At 41.6% G+C, this 25,503-nt stretch overlaps 1 protein-coding gene across 2 annotated transcripts; it reads left to right on the top strand.

The window, feature by feature from the left end:
* Positions 1-14,518: 14,518 nt before the first annotated feature.
* SELE (selectin E) lies at positions 14,519-25,042 on the top strand. 2 transcript variants are annotated; one of them, XM_029933063.1, is made up of 14 exons: positions 14,519-14,611; positions 14,935-15,018; positions 15,602-15,988; positions 16,528-16,635; positions 17,044-17,229; positions 18,183-18,368; positions 18,476-18,664; positions 19,626-19,814; positions 19,931-20,119; positions 20,334-20,510; positions 21,002-21,112; positions 22,106-22,127; positions 22,233-22,305; positions 23,386-25,042. In XM_029933063.1, the coding sequence occupies exons 2-13, from the start codon at positions 14,961-14,963 to the stop codon at positions 22,288-22,290; spliced, it is 1,860 nt and encodes a 619-aa protein (XP_029788923.1). In that variant the 5' UTR covers positions 14,519-14,611; positions 14,935-14,960; the 3' UTR covers positions 22,291-22,305; positions 23,386-25,042. The 2 variants fall into 2 exon arrangements, with proteins under 2 accessions (XP_029788923.1, XP_029788922.1); XM_029933062.1 differs by having other exon boundaries at positions 23,187-25,042.
* Positions 25,043-25,503: the final 461 nt, after the last annotated feature.

Raw genomic sequence — 25,503 nt, 5'->3', positions numbered from 1 at the left:
TCTTTTTTATAAGTACCACATGGGACACTGTATTTAACAATATAGGAGACACTTGGGAACAATCAATGAATTTACAAGTACAGAAATACCTGACTTAGGAAGTTAGAAAATAATAAGCATATGGCTGAGAAAAACAGGAAATGAGGAAATGTACAGGAAGTAGCTGAAAGTCTTTTCCAAAGAAAAATGCTGTTCAGAAATGTTATATTTAGAGGCTTCCAGCTTCCGGTTATGGAGTGATAGTTCCTATCAGACCAGCTCTGCCCCAGACAACAGACCACAGCCGTACATTCTGGACTCCTGAGAGCAACCTACAGCAGGTAGACATTGGAGGGGTCTCCGCATTTGAAAGAAGGGAATAGCACAAAGATGAAAGGATTTCCCATTTTTTCATATTTGGACCTCAGAACAAGCTAAAACTTAGATAGAAACTCTAAAATGTTATTGATCTGAAGTATCAGAAGGCAGAATTCAGGGCAGTCATAGGAGTAGGAAGGAGGGAATCCAGAAAATGAGACATCTGGCAGAAAGGGGGCCCCAAATGCTGGATATGTGTCCAACTCTTTATCTTACACGTACACCCGGCAGACATCAGGCATATGACTAAGGGTTAGAGAATTGAAGAAAGATTTCTGCTGCTGCCCATTGTAGACAGGCTCAAGTTTCAAGTTGGAATTCAATTAAGTTACCTGCCTGGTAGGAAGAAATATTCGTACTCTTCGGAAAATCCAGAGTCTCCACAATAAATAGGTCAAAATACCCAGGTGGCAACCAAAAATGACTACGCATATGAATAAACAAGAAAATGTGACCCCTTACTTTAAACAAGGCAATGTAATAGAGACTCAGATGTTCAAATTTGAGACAGTGACTTCAGAGCAGCTATTATAATCATGCTTAATAATGTAGGGGGGAAATATGGTCATAATTAACAACCAGAGAGGAAATTTCAGCATTCTGAGATTTTCTCAGCAGAGAAATGGAAACTACAAAAACAGGGAGAAATTATAGAACAAAAAAATATAGTATCTAAAATTAAAAATTCACCAACTGGACTCAACAGCAGATTAGAGAAGACAGAATAGAGTTCATGAACTTGCAGTTAGTTACATAAGAAGTATTCAATCTGAAGAACAGAAAGATTGGATACAATAGAAAAAAAGAAAAAGCAATGCATCAGACATGTAGAACTGATAATGTGGATGGTAAGATGAGACAAAGATGGTGTTCTTCTTGCTGGCTGTAACCCACATGTTCTAAGTGCATGCTTCCAGCCTATAGTAAATCTTCTGTTTTCAGGAAGATGTCAGATATTTGGCTCATAGTTTTCATTCTTTGTGGTCTGCTGTTCCTATCCTCAGTGGTTCATTCCCAGCTTTTAGCAAGCCTTTCCCCCCCATACCAGCCACTGCACTAATTGCTCTGTTCCTCCTTTTCTTTTATTCTCTTTCCTTGTAATTGACACCTTTCTATAGTGTTACACATGGCTTTCTATTTTTTGTGTATTTATTATAGGTTTGGGGTTTGAGGTTAGCATGAGGTTCACATATGACATCTGAAGGACAGAGTAGTTTATTTTAGGTTGATGGCCACGTAAGTTTGAACACATTCTAAAAGAACTTCTTTTTTACTCTCCCAACTTCACATTTTATGTGCGTTGTTATAATTTTTTTTCTTTTCTCTATTATGAACTGGGCTGTAGTGAACAACTTTTCATATGCTTATCTACATGGATATTTCTGGGTCAATGGGTAAAATTCTGATAGCTATTGGCCTTTCTTTCAGAACAGATTGTAACAATATTTACACTTAAGTAATATTTCACAACCTCTTACCTCTTCATTTGGACCATGTACCTGTCCTCACTCAGGCTGGTAGGAGCTCCATTTTGACTTCCCCATGCATCCACATCTCAGTATGGTCAGTAGCCATCAATCACAAGGGGCTATCTACTCTCCAGGACATCCTGTGAAAGACAAAATATTTGCTGAAAAATCTCTAGTCCTCTATCACCTTAACAATATCTCCCCACTTTTATACACAGAAAACACAAATAGAATCCATTTTCCAATATGGTGTGAACATGTGGATGTCAGACACCAAGAAAGATTTATTTTGAACCATGTATGTTTCAGCATCTCCTAAGGGCGGTGGCAGAGGATGGAGATGAAAAAAATAGGATGGAAGTCATTTTTCAAGATAAACCCTTTTAAGTCCATACTCTCTGAAACCAAAACGTGCCAATGGAGTTAAGCCAAACACTTCTGCTATCATCTCTCGGAATAACTTTATCAACATAATGCTAATAGCAATTTTCCTGTGTTTGGGTTATAGACCTTCCAAATTCTTGAGAGGCAAGTGGGGTAGAGATTAATTTTCTCATTTTACCAATGAAGAGACTGAGGTTCAGAGAACATAAGGGTCTTGCCCAGAGTCACACTGTAAATGTCAGAACAGGAATTTAAACACACATCTACATTCCAGTTGAATGGGCAAGAAAGGCTGAAGGCAGATCAAACAGCCCAGTAAACAGATAGCAGCAAATAGGGCTGCCTTTCTCCCGCCTCAATTTATGGAAGGGTAAGCAAAGTGCAGTGAATAAAGGAAGCCTTGAGTGAAGGAAAATTAGCAAATAGCTGTTTCTAACGGAGACATCAGCTCCTGAAATCTCACCTTGCTGTCTGCTCTGGAACTGCCATCTTGCCTGAGGTCTTCTCTCCGGGAGGGCCAGGTGCTGTTACCGCCACCCTGACCTCCCAGGGGTCACTGGTTACTCCCCACTTCTTGCCTCACCATGCTTGGGTATGAGGAAAAAAAAGTTGATAACCATTTATTAACTATCTTCCCTATGCCAGTTCCTGAGGTAGATTCTTTACCATCATCTCATCCAAACTGGAAGGAGCGTCCTCATTTTGCCCAGGAGGAGCCTGCCGAGGCTCCAGGAAGAACAGAACGTCCTCTCTTTTCCCCTTGAAGCGGCAAATTCTTTTGCATTTTAAAATGAAAATGGTCCATCAAGTGTGAAAGGAAAAAAATCAAAGCAGCAAAATCAACCGTAATTCCTCAATCTAACAATTACCTTTTGTGTATCATCTTATCCTCACGGTCCCATATTTTGCTAGAAGTTGCAGTTGGCAAACAAATTTGCATAAAATTTTATATTCTGCTTTTAAAATTTAGCATCAGAATGATCTTCCAACTTACCGTGATCCTCATAATAAGCATTTTATTGCTTGCAGAGTAAATGATTTCCGCAAAGAACATTTAGGTTGTTCCCAGTATTTGGTTGCCCAAATCAAATTGTTATATTGTGTGCTAATAGTGTTTGTTACTATTAAATTATTTCCGTAGAATAAATTCTCAAGAGCCATATTATTGAGTAAAAGGGCAAAACATTTTTACAGCCCTTACCATAATTGTAGGCAAAAGGCTTGTGTGACTCTAAGTGACGCACACTTAAGTGTAGAATTAGATATTTTCAAAAGAAGCCACGCTGCTTTCCATCTCCGACAATGCAATGAAATCCAAGTTAAAAGTACCAAGATGCTGAATAAAATACAAAAATTATCTCCTTAGGGGAGTGAGGGCAGCTCAGTCAGTTAAGCGGCTAACTCTTGGTTTGGGCTCAGGACTTGAGCTCACAGTTCATAGGTTCAAGCCTCACATCAGGCTCTGCGCTGACAGTGCGGAGTCTGCTTGGGGTTTTTCTCTCTTTCCCTCTCTCTGTTTCTCCCATGCACTCTCTACTTCTCTCTCTCAAAATAAATGCATTAATAAATGTCAGTCATTTCCCCAAGGAAACCTTGTTCCATTTAGTGGAGAAAGGTACTTAGAAATCAAGTTCTGGGCAACGGATGTGCTTATTTCCACTAGGATATTACTGAGTCTAGGCCCTCTCAGTGGATAAAGCTAGGAGATGTCTTTTTTTTTTTTTCCTAACAATGACTTTATACAGATACCTCACCACAGGGCCTTTCTCTCATTTGTCAAATACACACTTCTATTTCTCTTCTCCCACAGTGATAATTTTAGCTCCTGATACCATCAATATATTTATTCATTTACTCAATCTTGTAAGACCTAAAAAATACCACATTGACATTACTACCAATAACATTCTACAAGCAAAGTCCAAGCAAGATATTTTTGCAATTCTTTTTGTTCTTAGAATATATCCACTTAACACGGACAGTCAGAGTACTGTGTCACCGGCATTTGGATTGGCTCTTTCATCCTTCTTTGAGTTTATGTTAATTTTTATTTTTGAATATATAAATATAAATATGGTCTCAAGGTCAAAACCATCCATAGACACATTCTCAAGGAAGCCTCATCCCATCCCATCCCATCCCCACTAACACCAGGACACAACCAGCCTCCTAAGTTTCTGATTTATCCTTCTTGTGCTTGCGATTGCAAATAAGCAAATGACCACATATTTATCTTATTTCTTTTTTTCCATATTAAAGGCAGCACACTATGTACCCCTTGGTACCTTGACTTTTTAAAAATATGAACAACATAATTGAACAGCACTCCATTGTAAAATTGTATCCTAGTCTATTCATTGTTTTCTATTATGTCCATTTAGAATGTTCCCAATATTTTGCTATTAAAATTTTACCAAGCATGTATAAGCTTGCGCATATATGCTTTTATATTGTTGGAGGTATCTTCACCCCAAATTCCTAGAAGTGGGATTGTTTGGTCAAAGAATAAATGCATGTGTGGTTTTGCTAGCTATCACCAAATTCCTCTCTGTAATGGTGGTACCATCCTTACCAGCCATGTATGAAAGCGATATCTCCTCTCAGCCTCCCAAATGAGCATGCCGTCTAGCTTTTCAAGAGATCGCCCCTTCCAGTAGCTTTCTTCATCTGGTCCCTATTCTCCTTTTTCCCACCTTCCGTAATTTTTGCAATTTTTTTCTTTGCTTTGTTGGGATTTTCTTTGATTCACAAACTAGGAGTGGATCATATTTGCCTTGGAAGTTTTATATCTACAGCATTTTGAGAGCTTCTGCTTATTTGTAACCAGTCTGTTCTTAGGCAGGAAGGCTCTGCCCCAAGAGTCTTAGAACACCTAGCCAGATATAAACAGTTCTAAAAACGATTAGCTCTGAAGAATCCACATGCTATTATGCTGAACTTCGCAAAAGCAACGCCAAATTTCTTTGGGATCAATCACTCAGCAAAACACATCTCAAAACAAGTTTTCCCTACCTTGAACTTTTACATGACTATGTGCAAAAGGAAAAATGAGTGTCCAGGCCAGCACCAACATTACAGAATAGATGGAAAAAATGATAGGAAAACATCTTACATGTCTGTTTATGTAGGTAGGAGGCTGAGAACATCTTATTCTTGTACAAAATGTTTTCCTTATTTTTATCAATGGGACTATTTGTGTTAGAGGAAAACCAATGGTTATAGAAATACTTGTCTTTCAGTAGACCCTTGGCTTACAAAGATCATTTTTTTGCAGATTGAGTATTGAATGGACACAACGTTTGGTAATTTGTAATTTTGCTAAGACTGGAATTTTAATAGTTGACACAGCACACAAGAAGGACAAGGATATGTCAGTAGAATGTCCCCTATCTTGTGGGTGAGTCATTTTTCTAGGGCTCTGTGACTTTTAATCATATACACATAGTTTATGGAGAAAGGGTAAATGCGATGCATTTTCATTTAGATTGTTCCCAATATTCTGTTATTAAAAGTGATTAATAGATTCACAGAATGAATAACTGTGTGGGTATTTTCTTCATACTATTACTGGTATATCTGAGAATGGTATTGTAGGGTAAAAGTATCCATAATCAAGTCGATGGGGAAGATATTGAGTTAGACACATATGAAACACATTTCTATTCCGGAGGACTTCTCAGAGCCTTTAATGTGCTAATGTACATTAAGACTCTTCAAGAAAGGAGCCATATTATGCAGTGTTTCCAAGTTTATTTGCCTATGATATTTTTTTCACATCTCTGGAAAGTAGTGTTCCATGGAAGATATTTTGTAAACCATTGTTCTGTTAGTGATCACACAAGTGGGGACTCTCGTAGGCCTCGGTACCTTTCACAGGAAGGTCAAGTGCCTTTTCTACTTCACCTTCCAGAGTTCAATCCATCCTCTCCAGACTTTCTAGAGGGCTGTATTGCTTTACCATGGACAGCCTTTCCTATTTCTTTTCCTTCATTCAATCCAGGCTCTATTTTTCAAGAAAAGGGCTTCACAACATTAGCCTGGAAATTTCTCACCTGCCCAGGCTAATAGGGCCTATTTTAGGATTCAGGCACTTGCTAACAATTATTTAGTCCTGATCTAGAGGCCAGGCAAATTCTCAACTGCCTTCTGGCATAGCCATCTCAGCTGTCTCTGAATAGCTAAGTCTAAAATTAGCATTTCTAACAGCATTTTACGTGGTACTATTTATTGAGTGACTATAGATGCCAAGTGCTTTATTCATATTATCTCATCTATTTTTAGTTTTTTAAAAACCACAACATTACAAAGTAGAAAGAATTCCCGCTTCACAGACAGCATATTACTTTCCAGATGATGAACCTCTTCAGAGAGATTTAATACCTTGCTGAACGTCACACAGACAATTTGTGGCAATACCCAAAATGTTCTTTTGCTTTGCTGATTTGCATAACTACAATGACCAGGTGTTTCTTCTATTTCGTGCTGCTTCCCAGTACTTCGGCAAAGTGAAGATATTAGTCAATTGTCTATTAGATAAAAAAGAAAACCCAAAAGAATGTACTTTTGCTTCAATTTTCCGAGTATTTCAAAGGAGGAAAGTGACTCATTTCTGACTCCAGATAATCGCCTCATTTCTCCTGGGGGTTTTATCAGTGGGAATCATGGCCCCTCACATTAGAGAAAGTGTTTCATTTCCCCCAAGCCGAACAAGGCTCTCTTAATTAAGGGAAACATTCCACTTGTCAGAATCACAAAGACGTTCCCATGCTGATTACCCTTAGCCAGACTGGCTGGAGGCATCTCTCGGTAAGATAAAGCGATAAAACTGAGCTTCTTAAAAAGGTATTGTTCATTTCTTCCTCTCTTCCTATCTATTAGAAGCAGAGAAAAGGCTTTGCTGGCTTCGTGAAACTGCCCTCTGTATTCCTGTAACATTCCCCAGGGGTGTTTGAACTCTTGTGTTCTCTTCCAAAATCAACATTGTTGAACAACAAAGGAACTTCTAACCTTTAGAGGTCAAGGAAGCCAATATCCAGAGAGCAAAGACGTTCTATTTTGAAAGTTAGCTGCAAATCTTCATCCACAGTCCTCATTCTGCACAATGCCTGCACGCTCCTCATTGTCACATTTATCATGTCATCACCCTGGACACTCTACTTCCCATAAACACAAACCTGTCATCCTGGAACACTGCCAGACAGTGAACGGGATGCGGCTGGCTACCTGGACTCCTACATCATACATAGGTGGCCCTTGTCTGTGTGACACAGAGGCAGTGCCAGGGTGGCTGACTCGGTGGAGGAGGGGTCCAGCCTAGGACTCTTCCTCCAAGGTGTCCTCATCATAAAAGAGACGGGTTTCCTCCTTTTGTGCTAGCATTGTCCAGCTTTGATATGAAGGTAACTTCCCAGAATTAGTTGGGAAGGTTCCACATATTCTAGTAAAATGTTAAGATATTTTAAAAATATTTTTTAAGTTCACTTATTTATTTTTGAGAGAGAGAGAGAGCACATAAATGGTGGAGAGGTAGAGAGAGAGAGAGAGAGAGAGAGAGAGAGAGAGAGAGAGAGAATCTGAAGCAGGCTTCAGGCTCTGAGCTGTCAGCACAGAGCCCGATGCAGAGCTCGAACCCACGAATCGTGAGATCATGACCTAAGCCAGAGTTGGACTTAACCAACTGAGCCACCCAGGTGCCCCATAGTAGAGTTTTAAGATGTTTTTAAAAGGGTTTGCAAATGTTATGGGTCAGAACAATTCCTTATTGAGAAAACTCTTCTATTGCTTTCAAATATAAAAACACTTACCGTATTTGAGCCTCATTATTTTCAGTGTAGAGCATCCCCTGTAAGGACCGTCCCCTGCTCTTCTGTAATCTGACTGTGGGTACCCACTCAGCATGAGCAGGGATGTGCATACGTTTCCTGAAACCTCTCACTTAGCTTCTCAAAGTTGGCGCTCAGGTTGGTACTAGGAGATATTGAGGCGGGCAGCTTTTCCTATATGGTTTTCTGTCTTTACATGGCACCAAATTAAAGTAGAAAGAACATGTTCTCTTTAGGATGCCAACTGTTGTGAAATGCATGATTAGGACACAAGAGCAGATGCCCTACAGTTGAAGTGACTTCGTTCATTTATTAATTCAACATGTATCTGTGATCATTTACTAAAAGCCAGGCTGAGGTGGGGGCTCTATGAGAAGTCATCATTATGAAGTCCAGAATGACCCCATTTTTCAGTAAAAATTTGACACCAGCAACTCATGAACAGTAAATAAAATGGGATGATAGCAAACATCGCCTATTGGCAAAGGACTCCATGTAGTGAATCAGTCCTTCCATACCTCCCTTTTTTAGGATGACTCAGCAAAATAAAATTCCAATTTATCATTGGCCAACATCGTTTCACATATACATCACCAAAACATAAGCAGCCAATTCATAGATCAAAAAAGGAGACAAAGAAAGCTTTCTTTTTGGCCTCGTTAACCATTTTATACAAACCAACTACTGATAGTACCATTAGGTATAAACACAAAAAAAATTCCTGGAATACTCAGAATAGGATTTGTTGCTGTTGCCTTTTTCATAAGTTTTATTTTCCTCCTTTGAGATTACAGTAAATGTGGTCACACCATAAGTAGAGTCAGAAGCAGGACAGAAAACATGCTGAAGGCCAATTAGATCATCCCAGATCCTTAAAAATGGCTGACCCCTAACAGCAGGTACAAAACCACAAAAAACCCACAAAACTACAAATTATAAACCATTTCTTTTTTTAAAACATCCTCAAGAGAAAAAGCAGGGCCCTGGGAATATTTGTTCTTCTGTCCTCCCCTGTTTCCAGCCCACCCTATAGTTGGAGAGATTTGAAAAGATGGACTCAGTCATTACTGAGTTGGGAAGGTGAAGGGGTCATAAGTCAGAGAAGGCAGGTGGCCCCTAGAAGCTGAGAATGACTCCTGGTTGACAGCCAGCAAGGAAACAGGGACCTTAGTCCTACAACCACAAAAAAACAACTGGATTCTATCAACCATCTGAATGACCATGGAAGTAGATTCTTCCCAAGATTTCCCAAGAAGAGCTGAACTGGCCTATGTTTTGACTTTGACAATGTGAAACCCAGAGCAGAGAAACCATAAGCTGTACCTGTGACCTACAGAAACGGTGAAAAATAAATTTGTCGTAACTTGTTATAGCTGTGATAGGAAACTAACACATCCATCTTGTCCCAGCACAACATTCAGAAGTCAGATCATGTCATTTCCACCCACAAGCGCCTGCCACTCTTTGCTGGAGGGCTTTGGCCTCAGGAATCCATTTGGAAGTGCAGGGTAATTAACCAAGTTCCCCCCAGGATCAGCCCTCAGCCAATGACAAAATAGAATTGGTGGGTCCACCCCAGCTCCCTCCGCCCTCCTGAGCGCTCTTCTTAGGGATGTCCCAGAGTTCTCTGGTGCGGCTGAGGCCTTGTTCACACAGTGGTAACCTGCTCATTAGCCCACCCTGCATGAGCTTCCTTCCTTTCCTCTCTTACTTCTTCACTCACTCCTACTATGCTTCCTGGGATCACCTCCCAAATAAATGACTTTCACCCACATCCTTGTCTTAGCGTCTACTCTGAAAGGTACCCAACCTAAGACACTCAACTTACAGGGCCAGCCAGGGGTATAGGAAGTGAAAAAGGTTGCTGTAACTTTTTTTTTTTCATGTGAAAAGCTAAAGTGGATTTCCTGCTGGGGTTTCAGTGTGAGCCGGCATGGAACGAACACAAAGGACTTGGTCTTCAGAATAACACAGAAACGGATTTGAATCCCTGCTGACTATTAAGTAACTGAAAAAAAAAACACAGGTATGTTGTTGTCTAACCTCTCTGGGTCTGTGTTTCAACCTCTGTAAAATGAAATTAATAATGCCTGCCTTTTATTTTGTGAAATCTGTATGGAGTAAAGAGCTTGGTACTCAGTAGGCACCTTGCATATAGCTATTAATCATCAGCTAAGAATAATGAACATTTGGATGTCGACTTAAATTTGGATTTAGATTTTAAATTTAAATTAAATATAGGAAAACTTAAATTTTAAACGTAATTAAATTGAAATTGTAACATTAGGTATACTATAGCAGCAGGGACAGTAGCCAGACACAGTTGGTTCTCACATGGGAAATCTGAGGCCTAAAGAGACAAAGAACTTTCTCCAAGTCACAGAGCTAACTAGCATCAAGCAGCAATCTCTTACTAGTTAAAAAGTGACCCGACCCCATCTTTTCTGATGTGAAACACTGAGCACAAAGCTAAGAATAGTCCTTTAGGAAACCTCTGTGTCACAAAACAAGCAGCATGGTGGCCAAGGAAAACAAGTAAGGGGACTTTTCTAAAACCCAGGGACATATTCCTCAGTCCGTTAACCAGCGTCGGCGAACAGTCTGGCTACACTCAGGAAAAGCTTTGTCAATTCACCAGGCCACCTGCACTTGTTCCTTTCCGCTTTGGGAATTCACCAGTGCTCATTTTGAAGATATTCTCCTTAGTTCGTTTAGATCCCAAAACAGTAAGCCAAAACCTCAATATAAGGCGTAGCCAAAGAGGAAGGAAACAAGGAAACACTTAAAATTGTAAGTCTCAGAATCGTGTAGGAAGTTCCAAAAGGAGAATCTGTGGAATTACAGGGTCCTTTCAAAAAGAGGAGGAGACTAACAGAACATCTACGTACTCACATTATTTCTTTAGCAGCTATTCTTTTTCTTTGGTTAAAACCCGCCAATTTTCCAAGTGTAAGAATTCCAAGCATCCACTCATCCTAGATATTCCTTGTTTTTGCCCAGCACTGTTACAAACGGGGCCTCTAGCTTTCCAGCAGAGAAGGTGTCTTAACTACAGTGACCTTTTGATCAAAATTCTAGTACTTATGACTGAGCACCAGCCGTATGGTCTTCTTGACATTCTCTCCTAAATCAGGTGGCCATGGGTCATTATATCTCTAAGTGTGGTGGAGTTTGGGCATTTGAATTGGAATCACCTGAGATGTTCATTGAATGTGCAGCTTCCTGGGGTCCCAGCCAGGCCCAATGAATCAGGGTCTCTGAATGCTGGACCTGAAGGTATGCATTTTAAACAAACTGTGCAGCGAGCCTCCTCTGAAAGAAGTCTCTGAGCCCCACTCTTCTCCCGAGTGTGGGAGTTCAGACTGAGAGAGCGAGCCCAGGGCACCTGCCTGACCCAGCTGCTCTAAGATAGCTACAGATTTGCAATTGAGTGAACGTGCCTTCCTGGGAAATACATTTAGAGGGAGCCAGACCAATTTTCCATCAAATAGGCTTATGTTTCGTTCAAGCAAGAAATGCCATTTTATACCACGATATTAGAAACTTAATTTAGCAATTTGGGATGTGAAAAAAATATCACATTTGAATTCTGTAAAAAGACTTGTATTTGTATTGGGATTTCCCCTCCCTGCCTTAGCCGCTGTGGAAGCACACCAGGTGTCAGGAGAATAGAATGTGGGAAGAGAAGCTAGCTAGATTTTAAAAGATAAGTGTTCAAGGGCACCTGGGGGGTCAGTTGGTTAAGCATCTGACTTTGGATCAGGTCATGATCTCACGGTTTATGAGTTCTAAGCCCTGTGTTGGGCTCCGAGCTGTCAGCTGGCGCCTGTTTCAGATTTTGTGTCTCCCTCTTTCTCTGCCCCTCTCCTGCTCATGCTCCCTTTCTCTCTGTCTCAATAATAAATAAACATAAAAATTTAAAAAATAAAAATAAGTGTTCAGCAATACAGCTCAGCTCTGAGGAAACCAACTAGGAGCATCAGGAAGGCTGCGGCCCATGCCTTGTGTTTCCCGTCAGCAGTGAGGAACCAAAGCTAAATTTACACCTTGAAAGTTGGTCTTGTCCCACGTGGTTATGGCTGGTGCTGCCTTCCATTGAGCCCAATTGTCTCCTGCCCATGGTTTTTATTCGCCCCCAGCTATTATTGATAGGGATAAAAATTCGCCCCCAGGACAGCTTTGGATAAACTTGGAGCATTTGTCTTGGAAACCTCCAAATGATTTATCTGGCTCTCTCTTCTCCCTCAGGGATGCCTCTTCTCCATAAAAATGAGAATGAGTTTGGGTACAGAAGAGAAAGTGGGTAGAGTCCTTGATGCTCATTAAAGGCTGGAGAGGAAAGGACAAACAACTTCCAGGAAAAGGGATAAAGAAGCCAGGAAGCGTGGTGCCTCACAGACAAAATAGCTGTGGTGGCAGAGCTCAGGTTGTGTTCATGTTTGCAGTGTCTTTCCTCTTCTCTTAGCCTCCCTAGTGTGGAGGCTGTCCAAAAGTCCATAGGAAGCCAGAGTTGAAACCAAGAAGTCTCTGGACAGCAGCGTGTATATTCAGAGCCTGGGAAACTCGATGGTACCTCAAGGCACCTCTAATCAGCCTGTTGCTTGGAGAAATTGGGTTTATTTGTGGTAGTGGGAGGGGGAGATAATACCCAACACCCCCAGCTATTCAACTCTCCCCCAATTCCTTCAACTTATTCTCCCTCTCCAACAAGTGGGCACCCTCATCAGATCCTGATAGTCGCTGTCACCCCACTCCTGCCCCTCATTGTGCTAAGGTCCCTTCATGAGAGCCAGGCTAGGTCTGTTCATGGCCCCTGGAGCAACCTGGAGCCTGAAGAGAGCCTCCCAACCCTCAGTTCCCAGGTGCCTGGTTTGTTGACCCAACCTCAGGGGCATATTCTGGGCAAATGCAAGATAACAGTAAGGATGAGTAGGTTTGGAATATCAGAACTCTTGGAATAAATTACCCTTACTACCAAATTCATTCCACTTTGTATTCCTCTTACCCCCTATTCTGATACTGGTTTGTCTGTCCAGAAGTTCTCTCAATGTAAATTAAGCCACAGAGAGAATTTGCTTTGATACTAGGATCTTCTGGAAAGTAGGTGTAGAGGTCAACAAGTTTTCCTACAAAAATTAAAATGATCCCCACTTACTGTCTCTAGCATTTGAATTAGATAAGATGCAGAGATGGGGATATTCTATCATCCCAGAGAAATGTCCATACAAAGATTATATATATAAACTATATTCATAATATATATATTCACTTGTGTTTAGATATACACAATATATATATTCATTTGTGTTTTGGACACACAATTCTTTGAACTATGTTATATTTACTATAAAAGTAATAGAGAGCCCTTGCAAAAATGGGAAAATGTTGAAAATAGTCATGAAGAATATAAAACCTACCCCGATCTTGCCATCCAGAGATAGCCACTGTTAACATTTTGGTACAGTTTTGTTATTTTTGACACATTCATAGCTTAAACGTTTTAAACAAAATTTGAGTCAATTAAATACGAGTACATATAGTTTTCATCTTATTTTTTTTCATTGAACAAATCATGATTAAATGTTTTCCAGACATGGACATTGAAATCTGTTTCCCATTTATCTTATTTTTAAGAAAGAAAGCATTATTTCAAACTTTTGCCTGGGAGATATTTCTAGTAACTTAGCTATAACTATGCACAGAATCAGGATTAACAGATACCTTGTGACTCATTCCTCTGTGAGACAGTGTACCTTAAGATGGGTTGAATTGGTAGGTGAGAGAGAGAGAGAGGAAAAAAACATTGGTGGCCCACTACTGACAGCTACACATGGGAAAATTAAGAATAGCAGTCTACAGCTCATTAAACCAAGTCTGAGTTTGCCTGTGTTTGTGAATTTCTGGTTATGACCACAATTACATGAGAGATGCTGATTAGCAAAGTCTTTAAACTTGTTAAAGACATCGATTTTATGTTATTAGAATTCCTCCCTCCATTTGTACCATATTAATAGGCTTCATGTAAAATAAAAAGGCATGAGGGGTGCCTTGGTGTCTAGTCGGTTTTGCGTCTGACTTCGGCTCAGGTTATGATCTCATGGTTCATGGGTTTGAGCCCCACGTCCAGCTCTGTGCTGACAGCTCAGAGCCTGGAGCCTGCTTCTGACTCTGTGTCTTCCTCTCTCTCTGCCCTTCTCTCTCTCTGCCCATGTCTCTCTCTCTCTCTTTCTCTCTCTCTCTCAAAAATAACTAAATATATATATATTTTTTTAAAAAAAGGCATGAACATAGGAGAATTAGCTTGGAGGCCCAGGGTTTCTGACATCACTGTAATTTCGGGGCGTTATGGATATTCCCGGGAAACTTTTTGGATGCTGCTGGGGAATTCCTCTGTACTGGGTTTGGACATATCCTCCTATTACTCACAGGAAACGAGCCTCCTATAAAGGGCCTCCTGCAGAAGCAGGGCTCTGCTGTTCTTGGCTGACTTCACACAGAACTGCAAAGTGGCACAAGAAAGAAGCAGCCAGTGACGCAAGGAGTCAGACACGGACACTGAAACCATTGCCTCACAAAACAGTAAGTGCAGAGTCTTTACAATGGTGGCCATGAAACGAGATTATCCATATGAACAGATAGGCAGAAAGCCTTTGGATAAAAGGCCTGTGCAGGTTCTTGCTGTAGTCAGATTTGTTAAAACCTGGCTTTTCTCTTTCACCTAAACAATGAAAGTCTTAACTTGTGTATGTATTCAATCCCATCGACTTCTTTGAAACACGCAAAAATGGGGGCACTGTTATCTTTTACCTAAAATCTGTTGCTGCCACGGAAAACGTCATTGTAGAATGATCTCAGTGACCTAAAATTTCTTTCTATAATGAATTTTGTATTTTTCCCCCCAGCAAGGCCTTTCAAGACTAATCTTTTGATGAAAAGAAACCTGGAAGTCATGGGTGCTTCTCGACTTCTCCCTGCTCTCACTCTTGGTACGTCAATGTCACTCACCAGATCAAGGTTTCTCATCCGTGACACCACTGGCATTTTGGACACCCAATTCCTCCTCATGGGGGGCCTGTGCATTGTAGGGTGTTTAGCAGCTTCCCTGGCCTCTCTGCCCAGTGTGTTCCACCCCGGGCTAAGGGCAATTTCCTTTACCTCTTAGTGTCTCAGACTCCCAATGTGTAAAGTGTTGATCATAAATTTCCCAGAGGCATTGTGAGGATCCAGTATCATGGAGAAAGCCTCAGCCAGTGCTTGGTGGTACATACTCAGTACTCCATAAGGCTTAGTTATTCTGATTATCATTCTGCTGTAATGGATATACTGGTAGATTGTGGTGGGTGAGTGCAGGGAAAGCACCAAATTGGGGGTGGTGGGTTAGTCACAAAAGGTATGTGCAGTGAATGGTAGTTTCTCTATCTATATGCCCTTTCTTACTTTGGAAAAGACAAAAATAATCGAGTCATCCCAAAGGTACCCTATGATGAAAATAAGAGTAAAAAGCCCCATTAAAAGAGTCAAACCAGAGTTGGACTAAACTTTTCATGCCATTCACATTTTCCTCTTTAGTGCTTCTCCTGTTTAAAGGAAGTAGAGCCTGGTCTTACAATGCCTCCACAGAAATCATGACCTTTGATGAAGCTAGTGCTTACTGCCAGCAACACTACACACATCTGGTCGCAATTCAAAACCAGGAAGAGATTGAATACCTGAACTCCATCTTGAGCTATTCACCAACTTACTACTGGATTGGAATTAGAAAGGTCAATGATACCTGGACCTGGATAGGGACCCAGAAACCTCTGACTGAAGAAGCCAAGAACTGGGCTCCTGGTGAACCGAACAACAAGCAAAACAATGAGGACTGCGTGGAGATCTACATCAAGAGAGACAAGGACACGGGCAAGTGGAATGATGAGAGATGTAGCAAAAAGAAGCTGGCCTTATGTTACACAGGTATGGGGCTCTGGGCAGCACTGGGAGGTAGTTTCAAGTTGTGGGCATCTTGACAAGCTGTTGACAGTATGCGAAAATTGGTCTCTGCTATGGTAATTTTATGTTATAAAATACAGGGTTTTAAAACATTCTGTTTAGTAAATTACATCTTTTTGCTTCTTTGCATGAATGTAGGAAAGAACATATGCATCCTTGTATACATCTGCGTATGTGTAAGTCAGTACATATGTAGTGTATATATGCATACAATACATAGTTTAGTTACTCATTTATTTGCAGAAGGAGTTTGTGAGAAAGTGAATTTTATATTCTTGATGCCAATTACGGCTATACCCCTGACATCTGTACATCAGCAATCAAGGGCCAAAATAGTTGAGTTTAAAACTTGGCTTTGGCATTGGGTCAAGCACTGCAATTAAGATCTCTGGCAGTCCACATCATTGGCAACATCTCTGTTGCACACTGTTGATCCTAAGTCCAAAGGAACGCATTCTAAGCACAGTAATGATCCTCCTCCTCAAAAATTGTGTTTTCTGCAGCTGCATGTAACCCTACATCCTGCAGTGGCCATGGTGAGTGTGTGGAGACCGTCAACAACTACATGTGCGAGTGCTACCCTGGCTTCCGGGGACTCGGGTGTGAGCAAGGTAAGTCTCATCTCAGCTTTGCCTTCACTTGAGTTGGTAGCGCCATCCCGCGTCCAACTGGCTCTGGTGTCAGGCCTGCCTGTCTTCCCTACCCAGAGCACATGTCACGTGGTGGTTAAGAGCCAAGGCCTTGAAGTCAAAGTCAGACCCCACCCCAAACAGCTTCAAAGCCCCAGATTTACCACTATGACTTACGACACTTGGACCAGGTAGTTAAAACTCCCTGAGTCCCAACTTTGTCATTGCATAAGGAGGGTAAAGATAGCATCAACTTCAATGGTGAGGCTGATGGGAATGAATGCATAGTGCCTGGTGCATAGGAAGCATAAACAGTAGTTATAGCTTCCAGGGCTTTCTAACTTTATGCAGGATGACAGAGAGCAGAACTGATGTGGTTTCTCCTTTCAGTGGTGACCTGTCAAGCTCAGGAAGACCCCGAGCATGGAAGCCTGGTTTGCACCCACCCTCTGGGGACCTTCAGCTACAATTCTTTCTGCTCTGTCAGCTGCGAAGAGGGCTACCTCCCAAGCAGCACAGAGGCCATACAGTGCACTTCCACGGGAGAATGGAGCGCCCCTACTCCTGCCTGCAATGGTAAATATCTCTCCGAATTCCCAGAACATTCTCAAACTCACCCTTCATTGCCTTGTTGTTGTTGTTTTTTAATCCGATGTATAACATTTTCAGGACTCCAGGGCAAGTTCTTTTTGTTGCTTTCAGTAAGACTTCTCTTAGCCAACATGCATGGCCAATAGGGTGCCTGCTTCATTTGAGAGAGGTTCATATTCCATGTTTGAAATGGACTCTTCTGAGACTCTAGTGATTTGTAAGAGGGTGCTCGTAACAGTGGAACCCACTTGAGAAATCTTAATGACTTATCTTCGGCTAAATCTCTCTCATGCAGTAGGTGGGTTTAAGACCATGGTAGTCTAGCAGTCCCCATATCTGTTTTACTCTCAGTTTTTCAAAAAATTTTTAAGAGAGAGAGAGAGAGTGCATGCGTGCACGAATCTTAAGAAGTATCTATGCCCAGCACAGAGTCCAATGTAGGGCTCAATCTCAGGACCCTGGGATCATGACCTGAGCTGAAATCAAGAGCCAGAGGCTTAACTAAGCCACCCAGGCACCCCTCTCTCTCAGTCTTATCTTTCTAGGCCAGAGACGGAAGCTTTTTGCTCCAAGGTCCTTCTGGGCTGACATAAATGAATGTCCTGTGTATTTCAGTATTTTTGTTACCACACAATAAGACATAAATCATGATCTAGAAGCTGTTTTTTCTTTGTTTTCACCTTACACAACATAGATCAGAGACATCGTAAAGTAGATCAGAGACCACTCAGCATAGTCAAAGTATAAATCAGTTGGCAAAGATGAAAGTATTAATTAAAAAGCATACAAGTTTTATTGTGTGTGTGCATTTTCCCAAGAATTATCTTAGGACTTTCGGATCTATTGTTTGAAGGCTGCTTCCTTGCCCTGATATAAACTCCAATTCAGTAGGAAGTGAACATATCTATATAATTCATGGTGCTCTTTCAAATCCCCAGTAGTTGAATGTGATGCTCTGACAAATCCAACCAATGGAGTCATGGACTGTTCCCAAAGCTCTGGAAACTTCCCATGGAACACAACTTGTGACTTTGAGTGTGAAGAAGGATTTGAACTAATGGGATCCCAGCACCTCCAGTGTACCTCATCCGGGAAATGGGACAACAAGAAACCAACATGCAAAGGTAGAGTTGTCCCACATCAAGATTTACTGTAAACATTCTTTTTCTCAACCTATACTTGAAAATGTTCAGGCCAGACCTGCTAATGTGCATGGGTGCATATGTTACAGCTGTGACCTGCGACGCCATCGGCCATCCTCAGCATGGATCTGTGAGCTGTAGCCACGCTCCTGCAGGGAACTTCACCTTCAGGTCCTCCTGCAGTTTCACCTGTGAGGAAGGCTTTGTGATGCAGGGGCCAGCCCAGCTTGAATGTACTGCACAAGGGCAATGGAGTCAGCAAGTCCCAGTTTGTGAAGGTAAGCCGGAGAGAGCCTCTCCTTCACACACTCCCTTTCTTAAAGGGCAACAGCCTTCAAAACGGCCAGCTCAAATGAAACCAGATGCCTGCTTTAACTAGAGTGATCAGATTTGATGGACAGCATTCATCTTGTATTTTTGAGTTTCAAATAAAAGAATGGATGCTTATCCAGGGGATGGATTGTATATACCAAGAGTGGATGCTTTGCTGGGTTTTTGCCTGTGCTCTGCTAATACAACTTTGTAGAAGCATCAGCATGAAGTAGGTGGAAATCTTAGCCTAAGGGGATATCACACAAGAAAATTTAAAACGTAGGATTATGATGAGTACATGACTTGATTCTAAAACTCTTATAATACTTCTGAAATTGCTCATAACTAGAAGTGATAAGGATGTGTCAAGTTCAATGACATATATAGAGGCACCCTTAATACACAGATAAGCATTAAACTTTAATTCACTTTGAAGCAAGAGCAACAATATTGAAAACAAGCAGTTTTTGCTGTTGAGCACTGGTATTCTTGTAGCCAAATATAGCACAGAGTGATTTCCAGTGGCAAGAAGCCACAAGACCCAAATCAAGCTGCAAAGCAGACACATTTTATGCACTACCTTTTCATATTCTTTGCATTTTGGCATCATCTGTAAGCATCCAAGACCTAGATGTTGCTTTCTGACTACATTACCTTTTTGTCTTGACTGTAACCCCTTTGAATGTCAGAGCAGTGCTCAGGAAAGACAAGTTCTGTGAAAGGCCTTCCTCTACTGAGTGCCATGGTCAATGAAGGGATTGGCATTCAAAGAAAACATAGGCACCTTCCCAGTTGTCCAGGAAGTAATGAAGAGCCTTGAGATCTCTGAATGTTGCTTTGTCTACAATGAACTGGGTTCATTCATCAAATGCCAAGGGCTCTCCAGTTCCACCACAATATTTTCTGACCATCATTTTGGTGTCTCAGCTTTACAGTGCAAAGCCTTGTCCCGCCCAGAGAGAGGCTACATGAGCTGTCCTCCTAGTGCTTCTGGAAGTTTCCGAAGGGGGTCCAGCTGTCAGTTCTTCTGCGAAGAGGGATTTGTCTTGAAGGGATCCAGAAAGCTCCAGTGTGGCCCCACAGGCAAATGGGACAGCGAGGAGCCTACATGTGAAGGTACGGTTTTTGTTTTTATTTTAACATAAAACTATTGAAGAGTGAGGGACGTGATTACATGAGAAACCTGTCGCTGCCTGATTCAGACTTCTAATGTGCTCGCTCGTGTCTCCCAGCTGTGAAGTGTGATGCTGTCCGGCAGCCCCAGAGTGGTTCAGTGACGTGTACCCAATCCCCTACTGGAGAATTCACCTACAAGTCTTCCTGTGCCTTCAGCTGTGAAGAAGGCTTCGGATTACGTGGGTCAGCTCAACTTGAGTGCACCTCGCAGGGACAGTGGACACACGAAGTCCCCTCCTGCCAAGGTAGGACCAAATTAAGACTTTAAGGAGCATAGGTCAAATACGTCCCATGTATCTGAACCTAGATTGCCCCCCCCCCCCGGCTTGATCCTAATTTCCTACATGTGGAAAACTAAGCAGTGCTTATAAGTTACGTTTATTGATGACTTTTCAGCCAGGTTTAAATGTTTTCCACTAGATTTTTATTAACCTCTACCTATGTGCCTGTCATTTGCAGTGGTAGGATGTTCAAGACTGGCAGTGTCGGGAAAGATGAACGTGAGCTGCAGCGGGGAGCCTGTGTTTGGCACTGTGTGTGCATTTGCTTGTCCTGAGGGATGGACCCTCAATGGCTCCGCAGCTCTGACGTGTGATACCACAGGACACTGGTCTGGGATGCTGCCCACCTGCGAAGGTAAAGCATTGATTGGTGGTGGTGGTCTTGGGGACTACACGGAAGAAGGGGAAAGTAATGAACCATTCATTATGTTCAAACCAGAAAGGTTGTCAAGGTGAAAAAGCTGGCGAATATTTATTTGTATGTGCATAGAGGGAAAACCGAAGAGTTGACACGTGGACGGAGTGGGTAGAATTCTGACAAGTGGGAAAAGGGGAGCCAGAGATAAAAGTAGGAGGGAAAGGAGAATAAAGGAGGGAGAAGAGGGCGCGTGCGCAGTGGTGACCGAGGCACAGTGGGTTCCACCCTTCAAGCCTGGCAGGTGAGGGCGCTCCTGGCCTTGACCGCAGACAGCCTGCAGGTGGTTTGGGCCCATCGCAGAGGCCTTTAGTACCATCTCTTACTCGTGCATTGAAGTGGACGGTTAATCCATGTGCCAAGAAAAGGGCACAGAAAGACTTTGCGTTCAGTTCCTTCTTGTGACAGTTCTTCCCCCTCTGTCTCTCCAGCTCCCACTGAATCCAGCATTCCCTTGGCTGTTGAACTCACCGCTGCCGGGGCCTCCCTCATGACGGTAGCATCATTAGTCCTCTGGCTTCTGAAACGCCTGCGGAAGAGAGGTAGGGAGCTTGGGAATGTGCTCCAAAAATGTTTTTGAAAAATGTATGTTTTTCCTCATTGATGAGTCATGTTCTCTCTTGCACATTCTTAAATCTTTTTTAATGTTTATTTATGTATTTTGAGAGAGAGAGAGCAAAATCAGGGTAGGGGGGCAGAGAGAGAGAGAGAGAGAGAGCGAGAGGGAGAGAGAATCCCAAGCCTGGAGCCCAGTGTAGGGCTTGAACTCAACACACTGAGATCATGACCTGAGCCAAAATCAAGAGTCAGACATTTAACCAACTGAGCCACCCAGGTGCCCTCTCTTTTGCACATTTCAGCAGTAATTAGACTCTAGTAATTAAACACTAGTAAACCGCAGTAAAACTGAGCAGTGGTCTTAGGGAAAGAGTTTATAGTACAACTCGAAGTGGGAGGAGCTTTAGGGAATAAAAATGTTACTTGTGTTACAGCGGACAACTCCAGGGGGTGCCATTCCCATGGAATTCTGTGGTTCCCCCCACCCCCTGCCAAGTGGGTGCAGTAGGCTGGTCATGATGAGTGCTCCCAGAAAATAGCTAAAACAGTTTCAAAACATCTACTTGGAATTCACGCTTCAATGTAGGAGTATCTCCTAGGAATATGCCAGCACATCTAGCCACACTTATGATGTGTTTGGCCCTACAGGATATTTAGCTTTCTTTTTCTTTTTTTTTTTTAAATTAAGTCCTGACATTTATAAAATAGGAAATTTCACGTAAAATCTAGATTTGGGACCTCTCCTGAAAAACTGGCAGATGAACTTGGCAGGCTGAGCCAGTAGCGATTTGCCAGTGTTAGGAAGCAGCTGGGCCCCTGGGATGAGTGTGCATTTCACGCCAGTTGCCACTAAACTCTGGTGGTTACTCTGAAGCCACTGGGTGTGCAATCCCTGGGGAATAGAGCCATATAGTTTCTGAGTTTACTATGTCCTTAAGAGTCTTTCGTCCAACTTAACGGTTTTCTTTTTCTTGCAGCAAAGAAATTTGTTCCTGCCAGGTAAGTTGCATTCTTGTCCAAAGCTGGCCCCTGAACATTCTATATACTTTTCCCTGTTCGTGTTAGAAAACAGTGCCTTACTTAGTGTTCTCATGTATTCCACAGCAGCTGCCAAAGTCTGCAATCAAATGGATCCTACCAGATGCCCTCTGAGCTCATTTAAGTCCAAAGGAATCAGGTAAGACTTGAAAACACATGTGATTTTGAGAAAGCATATCCCCTGAACCTGCCAGGTTCTAGGGGGAAAATCACCACCTTCACGGTGTTGGATGGAAAGCTGTTTCATTTCTTGGTAGAAGAAAAGGAACGAGGATCTGGGCTTTATTGCATCATTTCACTAGTGAAAGTTCATAATAATGATGATGATAGCTAACCTTTATGTGGCTTACTGTCTTCCAAGAACTGTTCTAAGTTAGGAATTATAGGAGATAGAGACTTGTTGCTATATTTCCTGTTACACAGATGAAGAACACGAGACACGGACAAGTTAAATAATTTGTCTAAAATCTCATAGCTAGTGAGTGGCATAGCCAGAATTCAAACCTAGGCAGTTGGGTTCTAGAATCTGTGCTCTGCTTTGTGAGAATTTTGAAGGGTCAAGTCCCCCCACCGAGTAGATTTGTAAATTACTAGACTAAATTAATAGACTTCATTTTTTAAGGCAGTTTTAGGTTTGCAGGAAAAGTGAGCAGAAACTAGAATTCCAACATATCCGTTACCCTCCAAGTTCCTCTGTTATTAGCATCTTGCATTAGTGTGGCATTTTGCTACGATTGATGGGCCAATATTGATACATTATTATTAGCTAAAATTCACAGTTGACATTAGGATTTCCTCTTGGCTTGGCATATTTTACAGGTTTTGACAAGTGTATAATGACTTGTATCCACCATTAGAGTATCATACAGAATGGTTTTGCGGCCCTCACTGAGGGTATATGTGGATGCCCCTGTGACAGTGAACACAGTGGTCTGTGGTAGAAGGTGAATTTTATTGTTGCTATTAATACAGGATATTAGGTGTCCTGATGGCATGCTCTCTTCATTTGCTGGAGCACAGGTTCCTCCAGGGAACTAGAACAATACCCTGAAGACGGCAGAGACAGAGAGCGCTCCTCTGATCTCTGGCCATTCTCACCTCCCACACTCACCGCCTTGAAGCTGGGAGCAAGGCACCCATGAGGACTTCAGCCATCCAGACTCCAGGGAGCAAGGCCCATCTGCCACTAGCAAGACAACCTTCTCTTTCCTGTTTTCAGTGTCTGGAAAGTACTGGCGGACCGAGGGAAAGCATAGTCTCTTCCAGGCAAATGTGAAGACTCCACCATCTCAGAATTCCTGTTCTATCTCTCTCCCCTGCTCCCTGTGAGATCTCCGTGGAGAAACATAGTATTTTGTGGTATTGTTTCTTTCTTTTGCCCCATATGGTGTCCCTGCTGATTACATGGTTGCTGTCATGGGGGTAAATAATTGTCAAGACTTTAGGGTGAACAACTTGGCAAAAGGTATTCTATCACCAACGTGAAAAAAAAATGAAAATTCTTTAATGCCCACAGGCAAGTGCGTGAGGAAACCCTACTTATTACTCTGCGTGAGGAGTACTAAGCACAGTCTTAATCACTTTTATCCCTGTGGGATTCACTGCTTTTTAAAGTGCTGTAACAGACTGTGTTCTTTTTATTTGCATTGATGAAAATACAATCTTCCCTAATTCCTAATTCAGTGTATGTGTTGTAGGGACTTTAAAATATGTATATGTTAGGATGAAAATAGGGTAGAAGTAACTTATCCCAGATCTTTGTTCATTCACAATTTCTAATGTTACATCTGTAGTAAAATTATTTCAAAAAATGGCAAATTCTGTCCCCCAGCTATGTACAATGTTAACCAGTGTGATGTTCTAAGTGTCGCTTTGAAAAACATTAGTATCAGTGCTAGAGAATCTAAATGGCACACACTTGTACACTGTCAGCTGTTTTTTCAGAGGTAGGTGGTTTTCTGTGATGAAAAGCTTCCATGAGGCCAAATGATCTGATTTGCTAAAAGCATAAAAGCATAAATGCAAAATAAATGAAGGTACAACTTTGAGTGTCTTTGTTGAAAAAAAAAAAAAACATGTAGAAATACGGACGTGCTTTGGATTTCTCCAAAGATGTTCATCAGATGCGATGTCTCAACATATAATTCTTACATATTACGTGAGATTTTAAATCCATGATAGGAACTCACCTTGTAAAGGATTTGTTTGGTGGGTTTCTTAAAAAGTGCAGATATTGACTATGTATTCCCTAATTGTCCTATTCTGTTTGTTAGAGTGTTCATTAAGAGAGGAAAGTCAGTATGAGTGAGCATATATATTTATTTATAAGGGAGTGTAAAATTCTTAAGGAATCCCCAGTTACCGGTTGATCATTGGCAATGAGAAATTCTTGGCTGGTCCATTTCCAAAGCTTCTCCATCTTGCAAGTGATGTGAGAATCAAAACTCTCCCACACATACATTGACTTAGCACGTGTTGAAAAAATCAAAGTTTCTGACAAATGCGGGCTGCATGTAAAGGCAACACCTAAAGTAAACAGGGAGGTATGCTAAGTGTCAGAACAGTAGAGAATTTTGAGGGGCAAAAGAACTCTGGAAAATAAGGGAGAGAGAAATAAACAACCATTGCGAGCAGGCTGCCTAGGGAGTGAATTATTATTTTCTCTGAAATTGTTCAAATATTGTAAATATTTATACTGTGATGGAAATAGTTGTATGAAATGTAAATATGTTAATGGGTTTTTAAACATATTTTAAATTATGATTTTAAATATTTTATGATTTTTTTTAAGTATGTATTTATTTAAGCTTATGCCCTACCTGTTTTGTATGTGACATGGCCAGCACAAAGTTTGATAATAAACGTGTTTATATTTACTTCTGTGTGTAGGTTCTTTCTTAACAGTTCAGTTTTATTTAGATAAAGTTTACATACCATAAAATTCACCCTTTCTTTAAGTGGATGGTCCAGTAGTTTTGGTATATTCCTAAGATGGTGCAGCCATCACCACAACAGAGTTTTAGCTATAATCAGGGAGATTTTGTTCTTCTCCCTAATCTCCGAACGCTGCAAAATTCTATCAATAGTTCTTTTAATAACCCTTAACCAGCTGTGTTCGAGTCCCACTGACAGCCTCAGAATGGACCCTTATCACTGTCCCTGGATTACATGATAAGTCCCCTCTAAATTTATTGGTCTCCAGGCTCTGAATCTGTTGCTGGGAGGGACTATGGTTCCAAGTGAATGACACAGCTCACAAGTCACACAAAATCTAGTCTTTGCCTGTCTCCCAGCCTCACTTTACAACATGCCCCTTTGGATATTGCATTCCATCAAC

This window comes from Suricata suricatta, chromosome 3, assembly GCF_006229205.1.
Source record: "Suricata suricatta isolate VVHF042 chromosome 3, meerkat_22Aug2017_6uvM2_HiC, whole genome shotgun sequence".
Lineage (NCBI taxonomy): Eukaryota > Metazoa > Chordata > Mammalia > Carnivora > Herpestidae > Suricata > Suricata suricatta.
The sequence above is the reverse complement of the archived record's forward strand: the minus strand, read 5'-3'. Positions and strand labels throughout refer to the sequence as shown.